The sequence below is a fragment of the Miniopterus natalensis genome, chromosome 7, assembly GCF_054644295.1.
Source record: "Miniopterus natalensis isolate mMinNat1 chromosome 7, mMinNat1.hap1, whole genome shotgun sequence".
Classification (NCBI taxonomy): Eukaryota; Metazoa; Chordata; class Mammalia; order Chiroptera; family Miniopteridae; genus Miniopterus; species Miniopterus natalensis.
Window position 1 is genome coordinate 40,545,672 of NC_142087.1, and position 23,890 is coordinate 40,569,561.

Consider the following 23,890-nt stretch of genomic DNA (forward strand, 5'->3'; position numbering starts at 1 on the left):
TAGGGGTGGCAGGGTGAACAGGGAAAGCATTTTCACTTCTAGGTTATAATGGAGAGATGGAGAGTCAGTGTAGCCCCAAGAGTGGCCAAGGTCCCTAAGCAAAGAAGTCAAGAACTGGGTCAATGTGAAAAGTTAATCATGCATTTGTTCCTCCCAGGGGCCAGTCTCTTGGATCTAGGTTGAGGCCACTTTAGCATGGTGAGATGAAAAAACTTGAGAGAATGCTGCCTTTCTGAGAATTCATTTCATTTGAGTTCTACAAACATGCACAAAGACAACCCCCCCCACCACCACCACCTCCTGGAACTACTATCCCTGGAGACAGACAGCTCCAGATGATGGTTGTGAGACTGGTAACCTTTAAAAGCCAAAATTAATTTTTCCTTTAAAATTAGACACGTATACTCTTCTAGATTTCTAAGGATTTATATTCCCCTTCTGGATGCAATTTTATATTCAGTGCACAGCCTGTTATTCGGAGGCTGATGGTCTAGTACAAGAATTACACAAACCTTCCATTTTCCTTCCTCTCTTATCTCTCTGCTTAATCACTGGTCATTTCACAGCTCATTCAATCAAGTGCCAGATGGGGAGCTCAAACAAGCTCACCGTTGTTGTTGAGGGTTGAGGTGTCTTGGCAAAGAGTACAGTGAAGTGAGCACTGGTGCTGGATTCGGAGGACGTGGGTTCAAGCTGTTCCACTTACCAGATTAGACAAGAAATGCTGCCTGGTGTTTGGGCTTGGAGGTCAGTTTCGCCCTTGATTGAAACCTCAGCTCTGCCACTTACTGTCTGTGTGACTGTGGGCAGGTGAGTTAACTTTAATGGATGTCAATTTGTTGACCTACTCATTGGGAATGACAATAATACTTATAGCATTGGAGTGAAACAATTCACATATAAAGCACTAAGGGTTACTGTTATGTATTATGGTAACCATTGTTATCATAGTTGTATAAAATCAAATGTGTCCTTTAAGCTCTGTTTTCAGTGCCCTAATCTGTAAAATAATGCAAGTCTCACAGAATTGTTGTAAGAATTATCCTATTTGATAGCATGAAATTATCATGAAAATAATGGGCCGTAAAATAGCAAATTCTAAAAAGCTTGAGTCAGAAGAGTAATAAGAGATCTAGACTACAGTGGCACCTCGGTTTTTGAGTGTAACCCGTTCCGGAAGACCCGAGTTCTGAAATGTTCGAAAACCGAGGGATCCACAGCCGACAGCTGGGCCTCGGGATCTCACACTCAGCGGAAGCCTGGGGGCATGTTCGACTCCCGGGGCGGGTTTGAAAACCCGAAGCATTTCCTCCCGGGCTTATGGCGCTCGGAAACCGAAATGTTCATCCACGGAGATGCTGGAAAACCGAGGTACCACTGTACTTGGGGAGACTGGTGAGGGCTACCTACTACAGCTAAGCATTGTCAGGGAAGTTGGGCCAAGTGGGAGGATGGGCGGTTGGGCCACCACCACCATCCCCTCCGATAAGCACGTCCTGCCGGCAGCGAGAAGGAAGGCAGCAGTGAGCAGGTCAGCCTCTCTAGCAGGCCCAGGTGGCCTCCTTTCCGTTCCATGGCCCCAGCCATCTGAATTGAAAGCCTTTCAGCCATCAGAGAGAGACTCTCCTAAATGAGCATTAAAAAGGACATCACTAACATGCCGTGGCATTCTAGATAATAACCATACCATAAATGACCTCATTAACCCTTGTTTCTAAGAATCCCCAATCATCACCACTCCTCCAATCGCTATCATTACATACTCTTCGTGATTAATTGCCTTGTCATTAGGAGGAAAGAAATGATGAGGCTTTTGGTGCCCAGCAGACTTGAACCATTGGCCAGGCCTTTAGGAAGGCTTAAAGAGGAGATCTGAGCTATTTGTATCCTAGCACATGCCAAGAGGAAAATTCTGGAGCTGAGTTATTTGAACAGCTTATGGATGCTACGAAAACCCAGAAGTTGGCACTTGCTGCAGAGCTTTCCTCAGACAGCTGTGAAAATTATTCCTAATAAGTAGGAGGATGGGGGTGGGGAGCTAGCTGCTGGGAGATGGTTGGGGAAGTACACAACCTAATTTGGGGGTAGGAGGCTAGGCAAAGAAGCATTTCTCAACTCAGATTCCCAATAAAAATATATATTTCGGTTATTTCTGTTTCTTTTTAACTTAACAATTTATAACTTCTAGCACCTGACTACCTAGAAATATTAGCAGTCTGAAATCTGTTTCCCTAATAGGCTTGAGTTAATATAACACCAGTCTTTGGTGCTCCCAAAACAGAGTATAATATATTTACTAATACATGGCATAAAGGTCAATTAAAAATAATTAACAGCAATCAGTTAAAATAAATTCATCCATATTTTTATCAGTAGGGCAAGAAGTTCTTCAAGAGAGCTAGAGTTAGTTACACCGGAACTCAGTCTACCAATTCTAGCCTCAGATCTAGAGGATCACTAGTCATCTGAAAGCAAACAGGATAACTGCAATCATCAATCCAAATCGTCAACATAGAATTGCACTAGAAACCCAGTTTAACAATTTCTGGTAGAAATCTTTATCCAAGTATTAATCATCCAGTATTTTTATTGTCAATGCATTTGTCTGCTTCTTCTGACGACTATGGGAAAGTCATTTGTCCCCAAAATTGATAACTGTCTGGAAATATGTGAAGTGAATGGATATATGATTTTAAATGTGGAATAAGGGTACCAGGACAGCTCAGTCGCAGATGTTCTTCTACCCTTGTGTCGATAGCAGTACAACGTTAACTATTTAACTAATTAGGAAAACATTTTGATGCAAGACAGGACTTGTACATGGTGAATACTCAGTGAATATTTATCTCCGGTTATTGTTGTCCAGGTAGTTAGGCACCTGTTGTGCTGTTTAAAAGACTGCTTTACACTTGGTGGTGGAATGAAACAAAACAATGAGATGTTAAGGCTTCTGCCAATACTAGTTTATTGCCAGGTGTCCTTATGTCCTGGGAGCTGACAGTGTTCATGTGCCTGTCTGGACACCTAATTCATCACCAATGTGTGAGTCAAGCACTGGGAATAGAGCCCACTGAGAAACTGGTTTTTATCGGTTCCAGGGGAATTATAACTTTCAAACCTTCCTTCTATAGCAACATACTGCCCTTTCACATAAAAAAGTTCCATGAAAGAACGCACAGCGAACTCATTAAGAACTCCTTTACTCCCTGGCTCTTCCAGCCTAACCTTAAAGTGCTAGTAAGAATGTTCTCTTCTTTTCCATGGGAAATGCTGAAGTTCGTTTTTGGCAGGAACACCGAGGTAAGGACTAGGAGCCCAGAGCAACAAGAGGCAAAGCCCTCTGCCAGGCAGTCCTGGCGTTCTAGAGGGCTTCGAGGTGTTCTGTTCAAGCTTTCACGCGTGTAAGGATAACCTAGGAATCCTGTGAACATGCAGGTGCTGGTTCAGCAGGCCTGAAATGGGGCCTGTGATTCCCAGGTGATGTTGCTAGTCCCAGGACCAAATTTCGAGTGGTTGGCTTCTAAAAATATCCTGAAAGCCTAAATTAATTGTTGTGAGTGGGACTGAGAAATAGAGGAAGGGGTGAAAATAATAATAAAATTCCCAAAGTGTTCATCAGAAAAGTGAATGTGTAAATTCACCAGAAAAAAAAGTCCCCATTTCTAAATATATTTAAAGACAATAGGCAGGCACAGCTAGAGCGGTGGGGGGGGGGGGGGGGGGGGGAAGCACCACTAATTTATTAACTGGTTTTACCATGAGAGCCTATGGTTGCTATAAAATAGTAAGCTATTGCAATACATTCACAATTCTATCTTATTTCAAGTCTGTGCTTGTTTTCCCCTAATGAGCTTCATTCACCACTTTCAGTTTACACTCTGGAAATGCTAACTCAAAAGGGGGGAATGTTCTTTTCACGTTAGATATTTATCTTGTAAATAAAAGCAGCCAGGAGCTACCTGGAGTTTTCTAAAGATGAGGTGAGGGGCCAAGAGGGCAGGCTATTAGGAGACCTCAGTTCTAGCATCAACTGTGCTTCTAACTAGCTAGTTAGACCACAGAGCTCCTCTGAGCCTCAGTTACTCCCTCATCTGTAAAATGAGAGCCTTAGAAAAGATGACCACATCTATTCAGGCCCCGGACTCCCTTTGATTCTTTGAGTCACCAACGGCGAACCTTGAACAACTTGATTTGAGCAAATAACCCCTGAATTTCCTAGAAGGCACTTTTCTTGGAGATTTTCATCATACAACCTACACGAGATATGGACCATCCAGTATGGCCGGAGCCTTCTGTTCATTCCTCGGAATCGACCGCCCCCTGCAGGTGCTCCCAGGGACTGGCTCCTTGTGGTCTGGACCTTTATCCTTGGAAATACAGAGGCACTCTTTGCTTCACTTAAACCACTGAGCACAGGAAAGAGCAGGACAGGGCATAAGTGCCCTTTTCATTAGAGCAGAGGCAAAAGCCAGTTAATAAAGACTCAGAGAAGAGGAAAGGCCCTCAGGGTTTAGATGAGGGAAGGAAAAGAGAAGAGTTTTAGCACTCCAGACAGCAGCGTATGAAAGGATGGCTTTGTTTATTTATTTTGCCTAATTCCCTGGCTCCCTAGCTGGAGTTTCATACACATTCCTTATCAGAATCTTGGGATTTTCCACAGCAGAATATGTATAATGTATTATATTGCTACCATAATAGAGTACATTTTGACCAGAAAGCTTGTATCCCTTTTAATGTGTTAGTAAATGATTGCTCAGTGCTTCTCTATGGATAAGTTAAACCATCCTCACTGGAGTGAATATTATCTTTCCATTTTTTCTCACTCAAGGCATAAAAAATTACTATAATTTATCACAATGCAAAGGTAATAAAGTGGGTAGAAGCCATCTTTTCAATATCTGAGCACGATTCTGCAAAAGCTTTTGACTGCCAACAGTCCTAATTATTACTGTCTTTGTACCTAATTGATTTAGTCAGAGAACATGTGGCCATTTGAATGCTGTTTCATTCTGATGATAATGCATTGGTGAAGCATGTTTCCATTCTGCTCGAAAATGGTTTAAAATAATATTTCTGCCTTATATTGTGGGCAATTATACTTTCCATCCAGAATTTGTGAAGTTAATGATTCTTCACATTTCCTGGAAAACCTTTTTTCCTTTTCGTTTGGATGAGTGAGTAGTTATTTTCTCTAAATATAAGTTTCAGAACTGTTGCGTTTCTGCAGCTAAAGCTGATGTAAAACATAGCCAATGAATGTGCATTCATGTGTGTCTCGTGGCACATTAAAATTGTATTTTAAATGCCTTTTTCTATGGTCACCTCTGGTCTATTCATGCCTCAGTTAAGGCATGAGGGTGGCTATAAGGAATTGTGGTAGCCAGTGATGTGTTAGAAAGGCAGCAGGCGACATTCAGGAAGGCAGCCTGGTCATTAGGAACTCCCTGCATTTCCCAGAGAATCAGACAACAGCAAGAATGCTGCAAGTCAGAGAAGAACCAAAGGGAAGTCCCACCACCTCTCTTGGCTGGTGCCTCCCTTCCTCTGCACTGGGAGCAGCGAGGACCCATCCTTCGGACGGGAAGTGGAGTATACGGGAGACTCGGGCGCAGCGGTGCCTCCATAGGTGCTCAACCCACAGTCGTGAGTACATCCTTAGAGTGTGCACACACACAGACACCCTGACTCATCATAGCAGAAGCTTAAAATTTTGGAGATTAACTTGGTTCTGCTTCTTCTCAGGCATGAACTCAGTTCTAACATCCAGTTTTGGAGTAGGTCAGGGACTGTGTTATTAGTTTTTTCTTCTGATGGTAGCTGGCACAATTTTTCTGTTCTACAATGGTGCAAAGCCTTACCCATTCAGTAGAAATCATACTTTGAATTTTGAATTTTTCTCTTTTCCTGGCTAGCGATATGTGGCACGGTGCTCTCAAGATGCTGGGCAGTGGCACTAAGCCACAGCGCATAGCCAGGCCCGCAGTCAATCCCAAGCAAGGGCCATTTGGATATTTATAACGTCATTCGCGGGCCGTACAAAATTATCAACTTAAAAATTAGCTATGAAAAAAGTTCCTAGATTTATTGAACTTCGAGTCCCGCCTGCCATTGCCTCGGCAGGGCCAGGCCAAATGATTTTACAAGCCCAACTGCCTGCGGGCGGACGTTCCCCCCCCTGCACAGTGTACCGTGTTGCCAGTGTTTTTTACAATAAGCTCGTTGGGATGTAAGCCCATAGTAAATCAAGGAGCATCTGTACATTCTAACCCATTCATTATCTGAGTGGACTTATTAGTTTTTATTAAATTTTTATTTTGATATAATTGTAGATTCCCATGTAGTTGTAAAAAATAATACAGAGAGATTCCATATAGCTTTTACCCTGTCTCCTCTCGGTGATAACATCTTACAGAATTGTATAGTACAGTACACAAGCAGGATACTTGTAATCTTGATTACAAGATGCAAAATTTTCCATCACCACAAATACATAGAGTTGCCGCTAAGCCTATCCTCTAAGCTTGGTATTTTTGTTACATATTTTAGTTCCCAAATTTCTATTTGGCTCTTTTTTATATTTCTGTTTCTTTGCTAAGACTATTTATTTGCTGAGACTTTATTTTTTTACCAGTTTCAAGTATGTTCATAATTACTCTTTGAAGGATTGTTATCATGACTGCTTTAAAGTTTTTTCAGATAATTCTAACAACTCTGCCATCTCAGTGTTGAAACTAGCTTTAAACCTTCCTCGTTCTTAGTATGACAATTGAAGCGTGGACATTTTTGTATTATGTTATGAGACTATAGATGTCGTTTAAACCTTCTGTTCTAGCTGGCACTTCACTCCACCTCTTTACTTCCAGCAGATGTACAAGTCTAAGTCTCCACTCAAACTCTGTTGATACCTGAAGTGGGGGTTTCTCATTACTGTTGGTGGGGGTGAGAGCTCTGACTCCCCACATGCTCTTCACTGACACCACTTTGGGGGAGGCCTTGTTACTACTGATTAATGATGAAAGACCTGGCTCCCCACTAGGCCTCTTCTGAAACCACCCCTGCAAGGAGGGGTAGGGATGCCTTCTTACTGCTGGGTTGGAGCACTAGTCCAGGCTCCCCGTGTGGCCCTCACTAACTCCATAGGGGCAGAGGAATCTTCCTGGGGAGGAAAGTCCCAGCTCCCTACTCTCTGATACCACCTTGGTGGGACTGTTGGCTCACCTCTTGAGACTGGAAGTCTAAGCTCCCCACATGGCCTTTGCTGGCATGAGTGTAGGTGGTACCACAGTTTTTTCTATGATGTTTGACTGGAGTAAAGCATTTATTGTCTAAATGTGTTCTGTTTCATGTGAGATTGGGCCAAAGTATGGAGATTTTGTGTGTGTGTGTGTACGTGTGTTTCTATCTCTCCCTCCCTCTGCCTTCCTCCTTCTGAAATCAATAAAGATATATTTTTTAAAAAAACAAAACTGGTAACTGCCACAAATAAGAAAAAAAGCATATCAAGTCATAAAAATTTAGTTTTCATCAGAAGAAACTCAGGTCTGATTGTAGAATCACTGTTGGTAATATTTTAAGAACTGTGAAAAAAATACAAAGAAAAAAGTAAATATTATCTTTGTTTTCCAAAGAGAGGATTCTACAAATTGCAAATGGTTCACCTAATGTGAATCCTATGAAAAATTTCAGAATGAAGTTTTGAAGAGGTGGTTTGTGATCATTTAGAAAATAGGGGGCCAATATAGATGTACTAACAAGGCATATATAGAAGTACCTATATTTTCCTCTTCGAAATGGTTGAGACATGTGAGAGGAATGTAATAGCATTTAGGATAAACTTAAAACAATGGATGCACAACCCATGGACACAGGCAGTAGTGTGGTGAAGGCCTGGGGAGGGGAGTGGGTGCAGGGTGGAAGGGGTCAATGGGGAAAAGAGGGGACAGCTATAATATTTTGAACAATAAAAATAAATAAATAAATAAATAAATAAATAAATAAATAAATAAATAAATAAATAAATAAATAAATAAAACAGTGGATCACACTTGGCTTGCAGGAAAAAAATAAAAATCAGAGAAACGTGGGTTGGGTAATAGGGGCATATGTGAAACAGCTTTTACAGCAAAACTGTGTTATTAAGACACTGAGCCCATTCAGAAGATTTACCCAGTCCTTGTCCATAATTTTACAAGTGATTTGGAGAAAATCGATGGCCAGCTTATGAGGAGGGCACAAGGTAGTTAAGACTATAAAGTTAGATAGACCTCGCTTTCAATTCTGAGTTCACAAACTTGTCAGCCCCAGTTTCCTTATTTGTAAAATAGGGATAATAATGCTACGTAATTGTTATAAGAAACCGTAATATTGGTGTGATAACTAAATAAGCCATTGCAGATAAAGTGTTTGAATGCTTAGGACCTTGTACTATCAATTTGGGGTTTTGTTACTTTAGCTTCCATTGTCACATTTGCTGGTGACATGTAACTGGGGAGAACAGCTGATAGACATCGCCTCGGGATGACAGGGTTCGCCTTTGGTTTTCATCTGACAAAAACAAAAGGGCCCAAAATTGTCATGGCTTACCATCATTTGATATGAAGAAGATCTAAAAGTTGTCCAAAGGTGTCTTACCAGAGCTAACAGCGTGATTGTAGAGCAAACAGTCCAGAGCTTTCTCAGGCCACATCTAGAAGGGTTTTCAGTGGAACAGACGGTTGTGGCCATTCTGTATTCTGCACTTGACAGTCCACATTTGAAAATCTGAGTTTGGCTCTCAGTGCTCTGTTGTCAAAGAGAAAATAACAAACTGTACTGACTTTAGAGAGGAGTCATCAAGGTAATGGAGAGTCTGGGAATCTTGACATAAATGGACTAGATAAAGGAGCATGTCACCTGGAGAAGAGAACATTTACCTGGGACATGATAGCTGTGTTCACAACAGTTGAATACTGCATGGCACAGGTGTCTTTTTGTGACCTTTCGCCATGCTAGTTGTGAGGATAGAGCATTTGACAGTGAGGATTAGAAGAGAAGTGACATTAAAAGGATTATTTGAGTCTGCCTTTGGTTGCTTTTTTCTTCCTTAAATGAAGCCAGAATATGAAGCACGTTGTGAAAAATTTATCAAAATACTTTTACACAGGCTTTAACTGCTCCACTTTGTCAATGTCAACTTACACCTGTGTGAGTACATCTGCTCTGCCCTGACACTTTTTAAATGGAAAGAAATGCTCTGTGTTCAACTCAAAGCAGCATGTAGGTCGCTATTTCCCACCCCTCCTAAGAATTACCATTGCAGGCTCCTTACTAACTAGTACAGTTGAATTGTCATTACATCTTTCTCAGTGATGACATTATGTCTTTTCTCACTGGTTCATAAACTGACACTATTGTCATCAGTCTCTGCAATCTCTGTTTATGGAATTATTTTCCTGGATGTCTTAATCCTAGCAATGCAATTTATTCTCAACAGTACTGTATTGAGTTTTAATTACATTACTGTTTGCAATTACTAGAGCAGTAAAATTATACTTGGATTTATTACTGTGCTTTCCACCAAATAATAGAAGTATCATTTTTCTATTTCCAGCCATAGCAATAACAGTCCCTGAAATTCCACTATATTATTTAGTGTCCCTAAAACTTGCCATCATTATATACAGTTGACCCTTGAACAACATGGGTTTGAATAGCACAGGTTCACTTATACCCAGATTTTTTTCAATAAATACAGCCAGCTCTTGGTGTCCTCAGGTTTCCCATCTGCAGATTCAACCAGCCACAAAGCAAAAATATTTTCGCATTCCCAACCGCAGATTCCCAGCCTTGGATTCCTAGCTACTGATCAGATGAGAAGGGCTGACTGAAGTTAAGTTTTGGGTCAATCAAAAGATATACTCAGGCCCAGCTGGCATGGCTCAGGGTTGAACATCGACCTAGGATCCAGGAGATCACAGTTCGATTCCTGGTCAGGGCACATGCCTGGATTGCTGGCTCTACCCTCTGGGGGGCGTGCAGGGGGCTGCCGATCAATGATTCTCTCATCATTGATGTTCCTATCTCTCTCTCCCTCTCCCTTCCTCTCTCTGAAATCAATAAAAACATTTTTTTTAAAAAGATATACTCAGATTTTGAACTGCATGGGAGTCGGCGCTGCTAACCTCCGTGTTGTTCAAGGGTCAACTGTATGGAGTGTTTTTTCAGGGTAAAAAAAGTGACAGGTGTTTTTTTTTATTATATTGGTCCCCAAATTTGTTGGTAACTTAATTGCTAAGAAATAAAATAGGAAATGTTAAGTACTTCTGTTAGAGAGAAATTCCTAATTCTAGTTATATACTCAAAAGAATTGAAAGCAGGGATTCAATTCAACAGATATTTATACACTCATGTTTATAGCAGAAGCATTCACAATAGCCAAAAGATAAAAGCAATCCAAGTGTCCATTACAGATTAATGGATAAACAAAATGTGGTATATGCATACAATGAAGTATTTTTTAGCCTTAAAGGATGGAAATTCTGACAATTCTGCAACATGGATGAACCTTGAAGACATTATGCTCAGTGAAATAAGGCTGTGTGATTCCACTTATGTGAGGTACTTGGAGTTTTCAGATTCAAACAGATGGAAAGTAGAATGATGGTTGCCAGGAGCTGGGAGAAGGAGGAAATGGAGAGTTAGTGTGTAATGGGTACAGCAGAGTTTCAGTTTGAGATGATGAAAAAGTTCTGTGGATGGATGATGGTGATGGTTACACAAAAATGTGAATGGGCCCTGGCTGGTTTGGCTCAGTCAGTTGGACATCGACCCATATACTGAAAGGTTGGTAGTTCATTTCCCAGTCAGGGCACATGCCCAAGTTGCGGACTTGATCCCCAGTAGGGGGCGTGCAAGAGGCAGCCCATCAATGTTTCCCTCTCACATCGATGTTTCTCTCTCTCTCCCTCTCCCTTGCTCTCTCTATAAAAATCAATTTAAAAATCTTGTTTTAAAAAAACGCGGATGTACTTAAAGCCACTAAACTCTACACTTAAAAATGGTTGGAATGTTGGATTTTATATAATGTGTATTTTGCCCCAATAAGACAGAGAGGAGGGGGTGCTTATTGTGGAGTAAATTTTCACAACTCTATAAGGGGGGTATTGTCATCTCTGTTTTAAGGAGAAGGAACGTGTGGTTTGCCCAGTGCCGTGGAGCCAACTGAGACTCAGTGGAGCCAGGTTCATCAGGTGCAGAGCCAAGGTCAGCAGAGCAAGTGACCCACCATGAAACTATTTATGTTAAAGGCAGCCACCTCCCACAGCAAATCATATTGCTCTCTCTAAATTTTTTTTTATTTATTTTATTTTTGTTTAAAATATTACAGATGAATTATTTTAATTCATTTGGTGACCAGTTTGGTCCTAAGCAAACTAAAGCAAAGATAATTGCAGGAATCATTTTGAGGTAATTCATAAGAATTGTTTTTGTAAAACTGGTAACCAAGGAGTAGAAGAGAGGGAAGGAGACCCACTACTCTGTTCAGTTCAGTTCTAGGTAGTGCTTTGCCTAAGTACATATCATCGTGAACTCACACTGACCTCCTTAGATGATTAAAGCCAGCGATAGCCCAAAAGTCTCCTTCATGGGGTTCTTTGGAAATAATTCTTTACATGCTAAGTACTGTATCCTCAGCCAGCCAGCAATAAAACTCTGCTGGGCACATTTAAATATTAAGAAAGGTTATTTTCTTACTGCTCCCAAAGAGAGAAACAAATTCTCCTGGGCCTGACATAGTATAAATATCATGGTCAAAGGCATCATCACCCAGGAATGAAAGACAGCCAGTCATTCTTCATGACCCCGTCAGCCAGTTCTGAGTCTGCCCTACACCACCCCTCAGGTCTTCTCCCTTCCATGGTGCCCTGATTCTCTTCAGATCCTCACCAAGGTCTTACTGAGGCTCCTGTCATAATGTCTTAGGGACCTTCAAACCCCACCACTCCTCCCCTCTCACATTTACTCAACAAACATTTAAGGAGGCCTAATATATGCCAGTCATTTTGCTGAGCTTTGGGAATACAGTGATGGATTTCATATATTCCCATGACCCCAGATGTCATCACTGCCCTTAGAAACCCAAAGCTTTAGGGGGGACCCTGACCAGAAAACAATTACAACACACTTCAGTAGGCCCTGATTTCAAGGACACATCATTATTAACTGTTATCACCATGCTGTATATTAGCTCCCCAGAGCTTACTTATCTTATGAAGTTACATTTTTAGTAATCAAGTTAGTCATTTTCTCTTTTAGGACCTTGGTTTAAAGTGCCATGGCCTGAGTATCACCGCATTTTCTCTTCTTTGCAATGGCAGCCTTACTGATAGACTGGGCCAAGCTTGTTTGTATCGCTGCCTCACAGCCACCTAAGGGCATCTCATCTTTGGATATAATTAAAGGACATGATAAGGAATGGGACTCAGCCAGGCCAAAATCTCAGTTTAGTTCTGATCAACTGCAAGAGGTGAACTTAGCATAAGTTATTTAGGGAGAAAAGTGAGAAAAGATGAATACCATTTGAATAGGCCAACGTCAAACAAATAATCTAACGTAAGAGCTAGTATTTCTGAATATGCACACTCCCTTTTCTCTTAGCACATCAGCTTTCTTCTGAGGTGAGCATAAAGTAACCAGTGCACCAGTTGGGGTATTTTTTAATGAGTGTTTCCACATCAGGAGTACATGTACATACTGTACCTATATGTTGACAGCTGTGGGCTCTGCTCTCTAAATGGACAAGTTGAAAGAGTTCACTTCCTTATATTTAGTGTATTATTAAAGTATGTGTTGTTTTATCAGGAATGACTCAATCCTTTCTGAATAATTTTTCACTTTGGATCTAGGAATTATGCCTTATTTCATAACAAGTGACCAGGGTGAATGATTGTTGCAATGAACTTCATTTCCCCATCTCAGCCAGCAGACATTCATTTTTCAAAACAGTGGACACTCACTTCTTCTTTTGAATATACACTATTTATTAAATAACCACCCCATTGCTGCGCTGATAACCGTTTCGAACAGCTCATCATTTATGTTGGCAATATCGTTACTCTGGGTCAGGTTGCAAAATAGCCAAAGAAACACATTTATCACCTACCTCTCAGGTTCTAAAAGGAAGTGAACTTTAGGTTATAATGTGTCTGGCTAAGGCTTACTTTTCCTAGAAGAGACTGTAAAGGGAAAATGAATTCTTCAGTTTATTTGTCTGTTTGGTTGGGATTTTGGGCACGTGCATTTATAATGACCCAATGTGAATCCCCGTAATAGTACATAACACATGGGAAATATTTGCTTAACCTGGCAGAGGTATTTTTGTGTTTGGCAGCTACTTGAAGGCTCCAGAGGGAACATTTCTAGAACAATCAGTTTCTCTTTTATAATAGTAAAATACATAGGAGGTTTGTTTTTTATGTTAAATTCTAGATCTGTTTTAATCTGGTCCGTCACTCAGTACAATTACAAAAGGTGGCTGCTAACCAAATTCTCCAGATTTAGTATTATTGACTGTATATTTAAGTAATTCCATACAAGCATCAAGAATGGAGGCAACCATTCCAAAACTTAGTGACATAAAACAATATTATGCTCTTGGATTCTATGGGCCAGTAACTCAAACAGGGCAACATGAGGATGGCTTGTCTCTGAGCCATTTTGTCTGGGGCATCAGTTGAGAAAAATCAATGGCTGGGGCAGCTGGAATCATCTGGAGGCATCCTCACTCACATTCTAGCTTTTGGGACTGGTTGTTGGCTGGGACCTCATCTGGCTGTTGGCCAGAACATCTGCACAGAGCCTGTGCCAGGGTGTGTCTCTGGGCCACACTGTGATTGCGCTTACAATGGGGTGTATGTACATGCACAAGACCCAGACCTGCAGCAGCCACCTTGTGAGGAAGGGGGAGCCCCCAAAACAAGATCAGAACACAAGATGGCAAAGCTGAGAGATGGAGAGGTCTGGAACCGCTGAATTCATGTGGAGTACTCTACCTCCAGCTTCCTGAACAGTGAAATAAAATAAATTTTCTATATGGTTTTAAAAACTGGATGCAGTATTATACATTGCTGAGAGGATGTTTGGAATGTGAAGAATGTTTTTACCTTCTGAGGAAGTGGACATGGACGTGCATGGATCTGATGTGCAAATAGTATCTTATTTTTTACCAGCATTTCGCTAATTACTAGTGGAACTGAACATCTTTTCATATAAGTGGTGGCATATAAATTTATTTTCCCAAGAATTTATGTATCTATTTTCCTGTGATTACCACTTTACAGCCTTTCCCCATTTTATTTGAATTGGTTGCATTATTTTTTATTCATTTTTAAGTCTGCTTTTCATATTATAGATGTGAACCCTTTTTGTTATGTTGGGTAGTGTTGCAAATATGTTCCTTGCTCAGTCACTATTTTTCTTAACTTTGTTTACAGTGTCTTTTGTTGAATGAAAGTTTTAAATTTTTATGTAATTCTACTTGTCAAACATTTCTTTAATGGCGTTTAGATTCAACACCATGCTTCTAAAATCTTTTGCCACCATTTTCCTTTGCATTTCATTAGGTCTTTTTTATTGCCTTCCATAAGACTTTATACATGTGGACTTTTTTCATAAAATTCTAGTCTTTAATTTTTAGGTATACAAATTAAGATTATAAAATATATTTGTCTGTATCATAGTGGACATCTTTACATTTGTAAATATTATTTTTAATCTTTAATTTTTAGGTATACAAATTAAGATTATAAAATATATTTGTCTGTATCATAGTGGACATCTTTACATTTGTAAATATTATTTTTAATCTATGTGAAAAATAGGAATCTATTTTCCCCCAAATGGGTGCACCTCATCTAACATCATTATTAAATAATTGATCACTTCCTCACTTATTTGAACTGTCATATTTGCAATATATTAAATTCAAACACATATCCAGTTCTATTTCTGGAGTCTTTATTTTACTCCATTGATTTGTTTGCTCACTGACATCACACTACTTTCATCATTGTAGCTATAAAGTATATTTGAGATCTGCATTTCTCTCCTTTTTTATTCATTATTATTTTCTGGCTGTTCTTAGAGTCCTTCTCTTACTCATCTTTTATATTTAATTTTCATGTGGAATCTCAAATATATCTATTCAAGTTCCAATGATATTTAACTCAGTCCTATCATTTGCTGAAATTACTGCAATACTGCGTCCACCCTGAATGCTTTTCCTTCTCTCATTTGCCCACTAAAGTCTACTCTCTAAATCTTTATAAAGAAATATGATTATTTTGAGGCCTCGTATAATTTTTATAACAGAATTATTGAGATATAAGGAACATACCATACAATTAATTCATTTTAAATGTTCAGTTCAATGGCTCTTAGCTTATTCACAAAGTTGTACAGTCATCACTAATTAATATTAGAGCCTTTTTATCACCCCAAAGAAAAGCGACATACCTTTCAGATATCACCCCTCAATCCTGCCATCTTCTTTCCCCTTTACTGCCTGCCCCAGCTCTATCTAGGCAACCACTAATCTCTTACCTGTCTTTATAGATTTTCCTGTTCTGGACATTTGACATAAGTGGAATCATAACCTACGGTCTTTTATGACTGGCTTCTTTCACTTAGCATGATGTTTTCAAAGATCATCCATGCTGTAACATGTATCAGTACTTCATTCATTTTTATGGCCAGATAATATTCCACTGCATGGATATACCACATTTCACTTACCTATGCATCGGGTGATAGACATTTGGGCTGTTTCCACATTTTAGCTTTTATGAATAATGCTGCTACAAACCTCATATAGACTTTTGGAGTTTGTTACATTCCAATATAAAATTCTGTGGGAATTTTTACTGCAGTTGCATTAAATTTATAGATTAACTTAAGGAAATTTTAATTTTATTACAATGTTTAGTATTTCCATCCAGGAAACTTGTTTTCCTTTATAGTTATTTAGGCCTTGTGTATTGCCTGCCATGAAGTTGTATAGTTTTCTTCATAAAATTCTGGTGCATTTCTCTTTTGTAATGCCTAGTTATTTCATAATGTTTTGCCATTTTGCATGGAACTTTTAAATTAAAATTTCTATTTTGTGAAAGCACTGAAAAGAAAGGGGCACAATGGAAAAGCTTACAAAGTCCACAGGACAGAATTCTGGGGCAGGGTGGTCACAGCTACCGTTTGCCTCCCTGGGATGCCTGGGCAGAGGTGAATGGCAAAATCGTTTCATGGTTTGAGAGAATTTAATTGCTCTCTAATGTCACCAGCCTGTGATGGTTTCCTATAAGAAGTTTTCTTTCTGAGACCATGCAGGAGTTTAGCAATCGTAGGAGGGTGTTTATATTATTTGCCCCAGCATTTAAGGTGCCACATTAATGATAGTGCTGCCGCATCTTATTACTGCCTACATTTTAGAATGTGACTAAATGCACCCCTTTTATTGTTCTCTTCCAGGATTTCCAATGAACACTCCCCCAAACTCCAGATCCGGAGTCACAGTTACCTGAGGGCAGTCAGTGAAGTCTCCATCAACCGAAGCCTAGACAGCCTTGACCCTGCAGGCCTGCTCACGTCACCAAAGTTCCGCTCCAGGAATGAGAGCTACATGCGAGCCATGAGCACCATCAGCCAGGTAAGCACCTTGGTCCCAAGCCGTGAACTGCACAAGGGTTGGCAGACACTGAGGGTGCATAACGCGGGGAGGCAGGGACTCCCCCAGGAGACCGCTGGATCAGGCAGGTCTGGTCTAAATGCTCCTTGCCTTTGGCACCCACAAGCATCTGGTATCACCAGTCTACCAGCAGGCGAGGGATCCTCTGCAGATAAATAAAGCACATCAGGGGAGTCCTGGAAATTCATGAGCAGACACTCAGCACCAGCAGATTTGCCAGCAAGAAGCTAATGGATGAGCCTTCGGCTGTAAGATGCTTGAAGGATAGGACAGTGAAGACATCACTGGCAAAACCAAGGCAGTGTCTAATCGTGAAAGTACAAGTTTTAAGCAGGTCATCAAAACAGGGACCTAGGCACAAGAAATGTGCGTAGTCTCTCCCATCCAGGGTCCCAGAGGGTGTGGGAGACGGGTGTACTGCCTAAGCTTAAGGGTGGAAAGAACCTGGGACTCTTGGAAGACCTGACCTTGCAGCTTTCAGGGGCCACCAGAAAAGCAGAAGGTGCCTCAGAAGCTTCTTCCAGAAGAACAAAAAGAAGGGTATTTTTTTAATGATGTTTAAGAATACTTCATTTAAGTTTCTATCACAAGTTTCAAAATAAGTACCATAGTATTATTTCAGCTAATATTTATTGAGCAGGAGAACACATGGCTGGTTATACAAGTCATTCAGTGTTGAGTAAGACATAATCCCTGTCCCCCAAAAGCTTACAGTCTAATGGAAAACATACAAAAAACTTAGAAGTGCTGTCACAAAGATTATTTACTTGAACACCATAAAACACTCTGAGGCAGGTAGGGCAAGAATGAACAATAAAGCCACCTTTACTGGTTCAGGCACTGTGCCAACTGCTTTATATTTTTAAAATATTAATCCTTATAAACGCCCTGTAAGATATGTAAGTAACCAGATGTTAAATAAGACTTTGTGGTCATGAAATTGTCAACAAGATCCTGAAGCTAAGGAGAAAGATATTAAGTACCCAGATTCGAGAGAGAGAGCGTCTAGGCATGGGGTTAGGAGTGTGCATTTTAACAAATAAAGTAGTATTTGATTCTTAACTTTGAAAAATGCTAGCCTAAAGCATGTACAAGGAATAGAAAATGCTCTGGTTTGGTTGGAACTTAGAATACTTGTAGAGGCAGTAATGAGAAATCTACAGTATTCTGAATTGTATTCTAGAGACATTTTTATACAAATTATCTTGCATTCCAGGCCCAGTGGACTGGACTTTATTCATTAGTAATGGGATTGCTTAAAGATTAATTAAGACTTCAGCTATTAAGCTGTCAGGAGATGTAACCAGAGTTTTGATGTAGGATAATTAATCTGGCAAAAAATGTAGGAAATATTGGAGATGATGAGAGGCTAGAGGCAGAGAAGATAGTTTGGAAGACAGACACTGCTTCATCATCAACGCTACTGGTGATTCTGTAGCTGATGATGGTGGTGAAGATGGCGGTAGTGATGGTGGTGGTGGTAATAGTGATGATGGTGGTAGAGATGGTGGTATGGTAGTGATGTGGAGATGATGGTGGTAATGGTGGTGGTGGTGGTGGAGATGGTGGTTATGGTGGTGATAACAGTGATGCTGGTATAGTGAGGTGATAGTGTAGTGTGCTGGTGGTACAGATGAAACAAATAGTGCATTTGGGGGGAAAAAAGATGAAATAGGCTCATCACTGAAGCATTTCTGATCTGTAAAAGTAAGACCCTAAAATAGAACCACAGCTCTCACTTTGCCCCTACTCCCTGGTCTACATCGATTCTTGAAGAACAAAGAAAGGTGGGGACCTCAGTGAGGTTCCAAAAGCAGGGCAGGGTGGGAGTGAGGAAAAGCTGGCATACATTTGCCCACTGTACATTTCCTTACTTTAAGGAAATCTCCAAGAGCTTGCATATCTGTTTTTACTAGCTAAAGCTGTCCAGTGATGCTCACAAATCCAACTCTCAAAGAAATAGTTGGTGCCTCATTTTGTGAAATTTGGACTTGCCTTGTCTTTACTTTTTCACAGTAAACAATATAACATTTAAAACTTCTTTAGGCTTATCTTTTTTCTGGACAGCCTCATGATCACATAGTCTTCTAGAATTGCAAAATCATCTATAAATCCAGTAGTCATGTAAGCAGAATACATCAGTGGGTTTAAAGTTTTTTGACTGGAAAAAAATGTTTATACACATTCACTGCTTTTATAATTTTACACATTTAAAGCAGGAGCACATGTCACTTCCCCCATCAGGACATTGTGCCCACGCAGCTGCCTGCTTGCAGTCAGATATGACCTTCTTTGAGACAATATTACTTCCTAGTGACAGCTTAATAAGGTATCAACAAATTACTGAAGAAGCACATTGGACCTTGAGCTACAGCAGGCCAAGCTCTGCGATTCAGGGGCATAAGCACTTCGCCTGAAGTAGAGCACAGAAAGATCAGCCATCCTAAATGGATTCCTCATGATACCTCATTCTCTAGTTCCATATTCAATTTTCAGGTAACACAGTATCTTTAAGGATAATTTCAACTTTCAATTGCAGCACCAATATTGCCATTATTCAAAGGAGAACAATTTCTTCTTCAAAGCAATACTACCATAAATATACTCTAGCTTTTCAAAAAGTGGTTGGCTTTTATGGTGTTGGAGATATTCTGTCTTATAAATCATTAGTAGCAACTCTAACAGTATAGAATTTAAGTGCATTATATCCTATACCCTTTTAAGCCCTGATACATGTATTATTTATCAAAGTCTCCTAGAAAGATCAAAGTAAAATGTTGTAAGCTAAGAAATTAGTCTAGAATAACTAAATTGTATGTGTCTAACATTCATACCTCACAGAAATAAAATACCCATAAAAATAAATTATACTTGGATGTTAAAGAATAATTGAACATCTTTTTATATGGTTACTCCCTTTCTATATTTTTTCTACATAGACATCTAGTAAAAATGAGGGCTTTTAAAAGTAAGGCTTGAGAAGAAAGAATGTTATAAAGTCACATTTTTAAAATATATTTGGCATAGTAACTGTTATTTCCAAATTAGCTTAATTTATGTCTGAATTTATTTTAAGTCTAAATCTTAAACATCTTCATCTGGAGTGGTAAACTAGAAACCCACAGACACATTTTGTCTGTCAACATTCTCAGTGTCTACATCACTTAAAAATTAAACATTATTGTGCTCAGTGGTGATGCCAGCTGTGAGTGTTCAGCTGTGACTTTTGATCTAGATCATCCCCTCATAGTATGTCTACAAAGAAATGGAAACCCAGGTGAACTGGCTACGGTATACAGCTAGTCAGTGACAGAGCCTAGAAACCCAAGTACTCTGACTCCCAATTGCTAAGCTTCTTTAATGCCTGCTAGTATTGGGTATTGGTGGCAATAATATTGTTAATAACAGTAGTAACGATGATGGAAATGAAAACAGTGTTTAGACACATGTAGTTGCAATGTTGCAATGTATTGTTTACCAGATACAGGCTAGAAGCTTTGCATAGTATCTCATTAATTTCATATCAACTATAAGAAAGATCATTTTTTAATTTACGAAACTCAGTCTCAGAGACTTGGAATCATTTGTCTCATTCTTTCCACTATACCATCTCAAAAAATAATATCCACTATTTATGCAGTGCTTACCATGTACCTAGAAATATAGTATGAATTACAGTTTTAAAAATGGGTGAAGGAAGACCTGTATGTTAAAAGTGAATTAAAAGATATATTAAAATTTTTTAAATGTGTTTGACTAAACTCTAGAGTCCAGGGATGCACAGTTGGGTGAAAACCATAGATGAATACAAAGAAGCGATTGCAATAAAACTTCATATGGTTTACTTTTGGGGGGAGGGTGTGGATTGGGGTTGGGTGGGGCATGTGGCGGAGCTGCTGAGTGCCTTGAAGAATGCTCCCACATCTCCGCAAAGTGAGAAGTTGGAGCACTTGGTCTGGCTTATTTAGTATTTATTTTTTTAGGTGGTGCTCAAACCCAATTTAAGTTAGATACAGAGGCATATAAATAAATAAAAACAGATTCCTCGAAAGGAAAAAAAAAAAAAAAGGCCTCATTTGGAAGATCTTTTAAGTGCATTTGTGAATAATCTGTGGACCATATCAGCTTTTTTAAAAGAAGAGTGAGACCTTTAGATAGCACGTAGATAGTTTGAAAATCTTGATAGTGCTCTTCCAGATTTTGACAGATCAGGTTCGGTCTGTTTGGGGGCAGAATATGAGGAAATTGCTAGAAAATATAGGGCCTGTTTTTATACTTCACACTAAATTAAACTTCAGTCGACACGCAAATTATTTGAGGAACTCATCACTTCCAAAGGCACAATAACTACTATAGTTTCTAAAATATTTGTGCTAAACAACGGTTCCACTGAAATGCACGAACCCTGTCCGTGGACTGATCCAGCTGCCCCCTAGGTTCGCGCCCGCCCCGCAAGCTCTAGCGCCCAAGAAACCCCCGCGTGGGCGTCCGCGTCCGGCGCTCCTTGGGGCTGCGGGGTGGCGGCTCGGGGCGGGGGCGGGGCCGCGCGTGACCGCCCCGTGCGCCCGCAGGTCAGCGAGATGGAGGTGAACGGGCAGTTCGAGTCGGTGTGCGAGTCGGTGTTCAGCGAGCTGGAGTCGCAGGCCGTGGAGGCGCTGGACCTGCCGGTGCCCGGCTGCTTCCGCATGCGGAGCCACAGCTACGTGCGCGCCATCGAGAAGGGCTGCTCGCAGGACGACGAGTGCGTGTCCCTGCGCTCCGCGTCGCCGCCGCGCGCCGCCACCACCGTGAGGACCATCCAGAGCAGCACGGGTGAGTGCGCGGGGCGCGGGCCTGCCGGCACCGCCCGCCGTCTCCAGGCACCACGGGCCACGCGGGCCCCTCCAAGCAGCGCCTTGACCTCCCTGCCTCCCTCTGGCCGCGTGCGCGCCCACCCGGCTTTCTCTGTCCCCAACCCTGCTTTCGACAGAGGAAATTGCAACTACAGGACCAGAAGGGACAGCATAGGTGACAGGTCTGCACAAGGTCCCCACACAGCATCCTAGATGCCAGCAGAGTCATCCCAAACAACTCCACTCTCCATTACCAGGCTCTGCCTTTTAGGGGTGTGACACACGCCCCGATTGTTGAGCATCACCGAGTTGGAATGCTTTTTTAATTCCAAGATATCCACAAAATGACTATCCCCAAAGGCCTGCGGTATCACTATGAGAAAATACGAAAGGAGGCAAATGATCCGGTAGTACTGATTGAACATTTTATGAGTTCCCTTTCGTTGTAACAGGAGACAGATTTATTTCATTATTTTAAAACCTTCTGACTGTCGTGTGTACAGAGCACCACCTTTTCCCTCTAAATTGAATTTAGCTTTATGCCGTTAAGCTGTATTTTTATCAGTAGATTTTAGGCAGAGAGGCACAGAAGAGCTTAACTGGTTTCCATGACACTGGAACCTGCACAGGAAAGTAGCCATGAGTTATGTATAACATGTGTGGGGGTTTTATATTTATAACATTTGTGCCCAAGAAGAGAATCCCCTTCGTCTTAACAAGGCTTAACTTTATGATTAAATTTAGCATAACTCCAATACAGAGTAGTTCTACAAGATCATCAACCCAAAGTCAAGATAAATAATGATGAATAAATTAGAAAAAAAAGCCCACGCCAGAATATTGTATTATTCAATTTCTATTCTAGGTACATCAAATGTCTGTAATTATCATTCAGCCTAGAACTTTTGCAGGCTTGGGAATTAATCAGTCCTCAAACCTGAGTTAAAATTCTACTAACTAGAAATACAAGGTTGAAGTAGGAATTTGGAAAAAAAAAATAGAGGTTAAACAACAGGAGTTCATTCTTGATGGGTGCTAACAAAGATCTCAGGATTAAGGAAAGAGGTGCCCCTATGCAGTGAGGGAGCTCAGCCACTCCTCCCAGCTGGCCGCCTGCAAGCAGAGATAGTGGATGTGTGTTCCTGTGCACTCAGAAATTCTGTGAGAGCAAACACACATGAGATTTATCATTTAAACAAGGTTGATTTATGAAATGGAAAAATATTTTGTAATTATCATGGGCATATTTATGTGTGTGTTTACATTTGTGCAGTGTGCAGTTTAAAGGTCTGCCCTGTGCCTGCAGCATATCACTGTGTCTTAGGGTGTTTTCTGTTTTCATCACCCCCACCCCACACATGACCCTTTCCCAGTGTCTGGGCCGTTCCTCACTGCAGCAGTCTCATTGCCTGCCTGCTGCTCTTCTCACCGAAACCACCCCTTAAGTACACAAAATGCAGGTCCTTGCTCAGAAGAACCATGGGAAGGAAAAGGGCCACTGGCTTACTCCTTCCACCTCAGGGAACAGTGTTATGGATAAACTGTCAAGATGGCTTTTTTTGCTCACCCCTCAGAGGTTTTTGTTATTTGTTACTTACACTTCCACACTTTCTGTGACAGTTCTTGTCGCGTGGTCTTCACCCCAAACACCTGACCTTCCTAAGACTGTTCCAGATACTCTGGAGGTTCCCAGAGTCCAAACAACAGGGTTGCCAGATAAAATCCGGGTTGCCAGTTAGTTCAGACAGTGAATACTTTTGTAGTGTAAGTATGCTCCAAATATTGCATGGAACATTCTTATACTACAAAATTATTTGCAGTGTTTATAGTATTTGCCAAATCTGACAAGCTTATCCAAGGAGATGAGGGGTGGGAGGGTGAACTGTGTTGTTATATTTAGAATCCAAATTGAATTGGAGAGGCTTTAGCTGGAGGTCCTCTGTGGGAGAGCACCCCAAAACCGAGAGAAGTAAACGAAAACGCCACGGAGGCGACTGCATCTGCCCTTCTTGGGCTCTGTGTGTCTCGTCCTAAGCAGTGGGCCCCTGCCTGCAGCTCTCTGGGTGGGAAGGCGGCAGGCTCGCCTGCAGCTGCAGGAGGGGTCAGGGCAGGGAGATGTGACTTGCCCTCTGAGCGGAGAAGCGTAAAATAGCAGATTTTTGCACAGGGCTTCACCCTTACATCAAACTGAACATTAAGATGTATCATCTTTACAGTTGTGAAAGAATAAACAATTTAAGGGGTTATAGACCATCATAGTAGATTCTGAGTCAGCACATCAGATGTGTAGAAGTACAACCTTAAGAATTTTAGTATCACCTTTCAGTTTCTCTATACCATA

At 40.8% G+C, this 23,890-nt stretch overlaps 1 protein-coding gene across 8 annotated transcripts in view; it reads left to right on the forward strand.

Annotated features, from left to right (window-relative positions):
* DLGAP1 (DLG associated protein 1) overlaps positions 1 to 23,890 on the forward strand; it is a 587,128-nt gene that overhangs the window by 439,956 nt on the left and 123,282 nt on the right. For all 8 annotated transcript variants that reach the window (XM_087818968.1, XM_087818969.1, XM_087818971.1 and 5 more), the window contains 2 exons: positions 16,501 to 16,678; positions 21,289 to 21,529. In XM_087818968.1, coding sequence (XP_087675094.1) covers positions 16,501 to 16,678; positions 21,289 to 21,529 — 419 coding nt within the window. The remainder of the gene's footprint in view (positions 1 to 16,500; positions 16,679 to 21,288; positions 21,530 to 23,890) is intronic.